At 46.5% G+C, this 7,413-nt stretch overlaps 1 protein-coding gene across 1 annotated transcript; it reads left to right on the top strand.

The window, feature by feature from the left end:
• The first annotated feature begins 495 nt into the window (after positions 1–495).
• Positions 496–2,915, top strand: LOC135901046 (uncharacterized). The gene is made up of 3 exons (XM_065430683.1): positions 496–693; positions 1,643–2,212; positions 2,697–2,915. Exons 1-2 carry the CDS (start codon positions 670–672, stop codon positions 2,207–2,209), a joined length of 591 nt encoding a protein of 196 aa, XP_065286755.1. The 5' UTR covers positions 496–669; the 3' UTR covers positions 2,210–2,212; positions 2,697–2,915.
• Positions 2,916–7,413: the final 4,498 nt, after the last annotated feature.

Here is a 7,413-nt window from a genome sequence, read left to right as displayed (position 1 = left end):
AACCCTGCAACGGCTTGTGCGTGCCGTACATAGTCGTCACAGGACAATGCTTCGTAACATAGCATAAATTATGCATGAGAGACCATCACACAATCATTTATCTGACCCTCCATCGTACTTTCTGGTTTGCATTTCGCTGGGAAAGGACCACCCGGGATTACCGCACCGCGAACGATTGAATGGGAGGCGAGGGAGAAGAAGAAGAGAGAAGCAAGAAACGAGGAGCAAAGAAGAAAAGTGAGCGAGTGAGCACTCGGACGCCATGAGCCAGCCAAGGAGTACGGGGGAAGGGCAACAGCTGTACGGAGGGGAGTACCCACCGTTTCCGCGCCAATGCTCGTGCCCGTGCCACCGCGTGCTGCTGACAACACTTGCAAGGCCAAATGAGCCCTCGCCCTTACACCCTTACGCCGGTGCCCGCTTGCCACGCCGGTGAGTGAGCAGCCGAGAAAAGTGGTGGCTGGTGGTTGCGTCCATCTTTGTGTGTCGCGCGCCTTTTTCTCGCATCGTGACGTCATCCTGTGGCTCGATTCCCAGGTTTTCTTTCTTTTTCCTCTGGAACCTCTCTCCACACAATGTCTACCTGTCTATAAAAGCAAGTGCGCTCTGCTAAAGCTTTAGATCAGCTCCGAAAGACCGAGTAAATAGTATTTCGCTGATCGCAGACGAATGGCCCACTGCTCAAACATGAAGGTGAGATTTGCGGTTTCGCTTCTTGGTCTTTTGTGGCAAATTTCTCTTTGAACGAAAGTGCTGTCGGAATCGGTTTATCTCAGTGAACAGCGATGTGCTTGTACGATGACTGTTGTTTTGGTCTTATCATTGATGATGATGGTTTCTGATGGCATTAACATTGAAACGGGGCGGTGACAAATAGCCACGCAGGCTCCTTGAGTTAACCAAGTTTTACTGCAGCCCTTGCACTCGGGCGTTTTCCATATCTCTACTTTATGTTTCTTCTTTTCATTAAAATTGCTATCTTAATCTATCGTCCGTAACAGTCGCCATATTTTGTCCTCTAGCTATAGAGCTGTTTTGAATAGCACAGTAGCGAGTTGTACACTGAAAATGGCTAAATGTTGAGGACAGAAAGCACTGACTACAATGTTTATAATTTTCTTTTAATTTTTTTTTTCATTACGATGTTCGCGTGGACACACACAAGTGTTGAAGCTAGGTAGGGGTCATAAATGGGCATCGGACATTTCCCTTTCGCCCTCATCTACTACCCACTGCAATTTAGAGCACCAGTCGACCTCCTGGTACTCCCAGTTGCATTATCCTCAATTGATATATATATATTTTCTATTGAAGTGCCTTTGCGTTATCTGAAGCTTATTCCTCTGGACTGAATTTATCTTTGTCTTGCGTTCGTACAGCTTCATACGAGCAGCAGAATGTAATTTTACCTTGCGCAGAACTCTACTCTCGTAAAGGTGCACCATCGAAGAAAAAATATACTAACACATGTACAAGCATGCACATATAGTCCACAACTCCCATCAAGCGAGTAAAAAAAAAGAACCATCTTTTTATGTTATGAACAACTAGAATGGACGAAACAAAGCTTGAGTCTACACGGCAGCTTTGATGAGTCAAATGAGGCACTGATATGAACTGTTTTGCCGCTGTCCACCCGCAGCTCCTGTGCCTTGCTGTATTCGCCGGCGTAGCGTGCCTTGCCCTCGCCGATGAAGCCAAAAAAGACGAGAAGGCTGCCGGAAAGGACGAGAAGGTCGAAGCCCGCGGAGGTCTCCTCGGAGGGTATGGTGGCCCTGGGGCGTACGGCGGAGGCGTTGGCCCCATCGGTGGAGGTGGCTACGGTGGTGGCGGCGGTGGCGGTTACGGTGGCGGCTACGGTGGCGGTTACGGTGGCGGCTACGGTGGCGGTCACGGTGGCGGTCACGGTGGCGGATATGGAGCCGGCTACGGGCAAAGTGCCGGAGGCTACCAAGGCGGCTTCAAGCAAGGAGCTGCAGGATACAACCAGGGCTCGGCAGGCTTCGCTGGAGGCGACTCGTTTAGGAACGTTCAGGGCTACAACAACCAGCAGGGATACAGCTCCAACACAGGCTTCTCAAAGACCGACTCGAATCGCTACGGAAGCGGTTATGGCCAGCAGTCGGGTGGCTTCGCTGGTGGCTCCGCGGGTCACAAGTCTGGTTTCGGAAGCCAGCACCACGGCCACGTTGGCGGAGTCGGCTATTAGAAGGCAAGGAAACCATCTTTATCGGCATCGACTACTCTCCTTTGCCTTCTATGGGTGGCAAAGAGAAAATTGGTGCCATACATGTGAAACACTGGCACGCTTTTCGTCATTGTTATTGATATCGCGTGTCATCGAGCGTCTTTATGCGTTTGTTTATTTTGAGCTCAGTTCTAAGTTGAGTGCTGGCTGAACCCAACTGATTTAGTAGGGTGGATTTCTTCTATGGCTATGGGGTATGACGGGTAGAACCATAGCCATTGGAGAGCCTATTCATATGCAAGTTTCCGTTTAGTTAAGAAAAAAGCGAACAATGCAGGTATCAGGAAGCAATTGACTTTGATAACGGTAGAGCCTGCTGCGGTATTGGAGAACCGGGCACCTTAGATAGGGTGTAAGCAATCGTTTGCTCTTTGTATTCATGTAACAGACGAATAATTCCAAAACATTTCTCTTTCTTATCTGTATTTTTCCTTTCCACTATTTTCAGGTCTCAAGCATCACCTCTAGTCGTCTTTTAAACATCACCTACTGTCATCCTCTACTCTCGTGCTCTTCCACACTCCACCGCAAGACAGAAGAAAATCATAAACGCTGAGGAAGAAACTTCAGCTCAAGCTACCAAAAATGATAATACAATGCCATAGAACGTAAAATCGTTCTTTCTTTAAAAGAGATTGTATTTTTGTAATAAAAGTATCCACTTGTATTCCAAGTCTGCTAAACTCGTTTTCCTTGCATAAATGCAGGCTTTGGCCCAACGCGCTGCTCAAAAAGGCCGAACTTCTAAACCCTAAAACTTATAAAAATGCCTTCTTTTTCTCTCTTGGCTCCAAGATTAAAAGCAAACGGAAAGAACTTTGAAAATTTGTCAAATCTAGCCGTAAAGACGATACTGACATCCCATCGCTTGTGCACAGCGATGCAACTGCTGCGGATAGTGATAAGGCGAACAACTTCAAGCATTATTGTGAATCAATTCCTTTTTTTTTCGCGCTACATCTCAAAAATTACCGGTTTGGTTATGCCTCGAGTGTGAATATATGCCTTAGATGATATTAGACGGCTTTGGCATCATAAAACTGCTACAAAATGTAAGTAATAACATGGCTCTGGGCCTTTATGACATCCCAAAAGTTGTTTTAAAGTCTTGCGCCTCTGTCTTGTCTTAGTATTTTGCGCTATTATACAATCTATCCCTCGACACGTGCTCACTTCCACAGGATTGGAAAATGGCCAACGCTGTACTTATTCAATAAAGAGGCTCTCGCGATTGCGTTGTAAACTAGAGACCGACATCCCTCAGAAGTGCCCGTTGCAAAACTTTGCAAAGTATAGTACAGTACAGTATTTCTCATCACCTTCAACCTGTTTGGGGATTACCAATACCACGGTTTTAAGGCAGGTTATTCTTGCACCACACAACTAATCGGATTTTATTATGGTCTGTTCAAATCGTTCGACCTCGGTCGTGAAACTCATTGCGTTTTACTAGATTTTAAAAAAGCATTCAACAATATTTTGCATGTTCTGTTATTGCATAAATTGGCTTTCCTCGGATTACCTAGAATCATTCCTCGACATCTGCAGTCACTACCTCTGTGGCCTATATCAAGTGGTTGTGATCAACAGAATGGTATCGGCGACAACTTCTGTGTTTTCTGAGGTCCCTCAGAAGTCAGTGCTGGGGCCACTGTTATTCCTCATTTTTAATAATGAGACATTGGCATAACATCAAAAATCAGGCTTTACGCAGATGACTTCGCCACATATAGAGCGATCAATGTGATTCTAATAAATTGGCGTTACAAGCCGACCATGACAAAATATGCAGTTGGTGAAACACGTTGTCTATGTATTTAAACATCGCTAAGTGCGCACACATACGCTTTTCTCGGAAACGCAAGTCACTTCCCGCACATTACTATTTGAATAACCAGCGCATTCTGCAAACAACGCAAGCAAGATATTTAGGTGTCACCTTTTCATCAAACCTGACTTGGAATCGCGACACAAAGTAAGTAACTTTAAATCTGCATGCACTCTCAAGTGTATTCGCTAAGTTTAGACGTGTCCCTCAAGAAGTAAAAGAACGATTATATTTATCAAACATTTGGCCCATTCTCGAGCATGCTTGCACTGTATGGGACCCACAAACGCAGAATCTCGCCGAACGCTTGGAAATGCTTCAGAATCGAGCTTCTCGCTTAATATCTGATAATTTTATGTTTCCTAACAGTATTACAGAAATAAAGAACTTGCTCGGTTAACCTAATCTGTCATCGTGGCGGAAGCTTGCCCGCATTACCTTCTTACGCGACGTCTACCTTAATCGCTCAGCCATAAGCAGGGACATTTATTTGGAATCGCCAGCTTACGTGTCTACTCGCCATGACCACCCATTTAAGATGAAAGAAATAGCCCGACGTACATTTCTTTTTATGAATTCCACTTCCCATTTTCTATCAATAGGATTGTTTCCCGATAAACAGCGCCAACAATATTGCGCCGATGCAGAGTTCGCTACTTTGAATGTTCAAAATTCAACCCCCAACCCCATTTCTCAAGAAAATAATGAAAAACATTTATTTTCGAGGAACCTAAAGGGCCCTTGAATTTCTTTCTCCTAGTTCGATGGTTTTGAATGATTTAACGGAGGTGTAGGAACCGTGCATACTGCAAATTGACTGAGTCCTCCAAAGAGTGCTAATCGCATTAAAAGACTTCACGTTTGATATTACGAATTGTTATTTACCGGCAGCCTTTCTCTTGCCGCTATGACAGTGGAAATGGCGCTAGTAATTGGTCTGTCACGGCCACCAAACGTCTGCCAAAGTAAAAAAAAAACAAAACATATGTTGCTTAAACCAGGTACACAGAGTAAAACCCAACTTGGAGTTTTATCGAGAAAGAACGAGCCCAACAGCGCGCAAACGATGCATCTCCATCTTCTGAAAGGCATTCCTTGTGCTACGAAGAACATCGCAAAGTTCTTCATATTTCAATGATATTTATAGCGATTTGCCACGTGTCCGCAGGTTTTTAGGCAGCACGCAAACTTTCGTAAAGAGCGATACCAAATTCCGCTCTTCGGCCTACCTTACGGCCGCTATAGATGCATTGTGGAAGCACAATATATATTTTTCCGCCTGAAATTCATGACCTTCACACTAAACTTGTTCTTCATATTGTAACCTTACTTCAAAATGTATTTAAGCAGAGATATAAGATAAGTAAGCATACTTTTATGGCAGGGAAGCTTCTGCGTGGGTGTGTGCGTATACGTGCTTGCTTGCGCCCATCTGGATGCGTGTCAATACGGGTGCGTGCTTCAGCCTGTGCGTATTTTTTTAATATTCACAAAGTTACGTGTGCATAAGTGAGCCGGTCAGAACTACGAAGCGGTCAGTGCTTGCGACATTCAGTTGCTCACAAAATACCCACAACAGCATGACATCGCTGCAAAACATGCACCCGTTAGCAACCTTGTCAAATGGTCTGGTGCCAAAAAGGTGACTAAACCCACACCATCGTTTATTTCGATTGCGTATCCGGTTTAGCTAAACTGCACGGAGTTCTAAGTCTGCGCGTGGTATACAACTACGTCAGACCTAACCATGCTGAACGCGTGTTAAGTGCCTTTTCCTTTCTCCTGCAAACATTCACGCTGTGGCGGTAAACATCAGCTATAGGGCGTGTTTACCGCTAACAGTTCTCTGAAATGGCCAGTCACGTCCGCTTATTGTTAGAAACCCAGATGTTTTATTTGTACAGAGAGCATTCGTAATGTAAGACTGCGAGCTTGATCGTGACGCCTGCGCGTGCGGTAACTAACTTGATGCGGGCACGCTTTTGCTTAACTTGCTACTTGCGTGCGTGTCTGCTGTACGTCCACTGATTAGACTACTCGGAGGCGCTGCAGGTTAGTCAGGAAGCCCTGTTATTGCGTGAAATTATATGGCATTGCACGCACCGCTACATAAATATATAGGTATGCGTGCAGGGGCTAGAGAGTGCTATGGCAAAAGCGCCACGATTTTTATCGCATCAAACTTGCAGCCAACTATACACGAGCGTTGTGGTGTCAAATGTTGTGTTATGTAAACAGATCGCCTAAACTAGTTGAAGCTGATATGACGAAGTAAACTTGTGAGCAGATAAGCTCAGATTTCGTAAAGTGCGCTAAGTAAGCTTGTAGCGGCGCGAATATCGCCTCCAGAGCAGGTGAAGTAAAATATAGGTTACGAACAAGGAGCGCGAGAATTGAACACGCTGGCGCGCTCAACCTTAGCGGCCGCGGTAGCTGACGCTCCAGAGATTCCGCGGCACCATGGCAAGCCAGCCTAAATAAACCGTGGCCACGGCGGTCACCTCTTCGCGCCGCCTCCCACAAATTGGTGACCTGGACGACCGAGCCCAGCCATGGCAGCGCCAGCGCACTGATTCTACCAAGGCATGAGTGACGTGGCCTCACGTGGTCCGGCAGCCGTCCCGCGGTTGTGGAGTGTCAGGGAATTCTACATCGACATGCTGAACATCTGGTACATCCAGCTGGATGGCCAATTCCGTCTCAAGAAGGTTCCAGGCTCCGGATGCGTTCCAGGCTCCGGCTGCGACTTCTATGAGGACTTGCAGGCAGCCGTTCTTGCTCATTACACCACCTCGAGTGCTCAGTCACCACAGTTCTCGCTATTTGAACCATCGAATCATTAGGCGCTTTGTCGTTCCATATGATACCGGCCACAGCGGCCGCATTTTCGATGGGGGCGAAATGCGAAAACACCTGTGTACTTAGATTTAGGTGCACGTTAATGAATCCCAGGTGGTCGAAATTTCCGGAGTCCTCCACTACGGCGTGCTTCATAATCAGAAAGTGGTTTTGGCACGTAAAACCTCATAATTTTTTTTGTCGTTCCACATCGCCTGCGTCCACCTGTGTTGATCGTTGGCAGGCGCTGGCCACACCGTCGAACCTCTACTCTCTCCGTGAGCCTCCTCCTCATAGCAAAGGCAGCTGCGCTATGACTCTTTCTAAGTAATTCACTAGGCCAAACGCAAGCGCTTTCAGCTATTCTACGACCTGCAGCACTCCTTCCTTGGACATTCCCGCAAGCTGTCCGCTTTCCTTTCGGGTGCACCTCACTCATCACCTATTCAGAGGCTCCTCCATCGGCTCCACTAGGCGCAAATTTCGCTCTCGCGCAGGA

This window comes from Dermacentor albipictus, chromosome 1 (genome assembly GCF_038994185.2).
Source record: "Dermacentor albipictus isolate Rhodes 1998 colony chromosome 1, USDA_Dalb.pri_finalv2, whole genome shotgun sequence".
NCBI classification, from domain to species: Eukaryota; Metazoa; Arthropoda; class Arachnida; order Ixodida; family Ixodidae; genus Dermacentor; species Dermacentor albipictus.
Note: the sequence above shows the minus strand (reverse complement) of the source record. Positions and strands in the feature narration are given on the sequence as shown.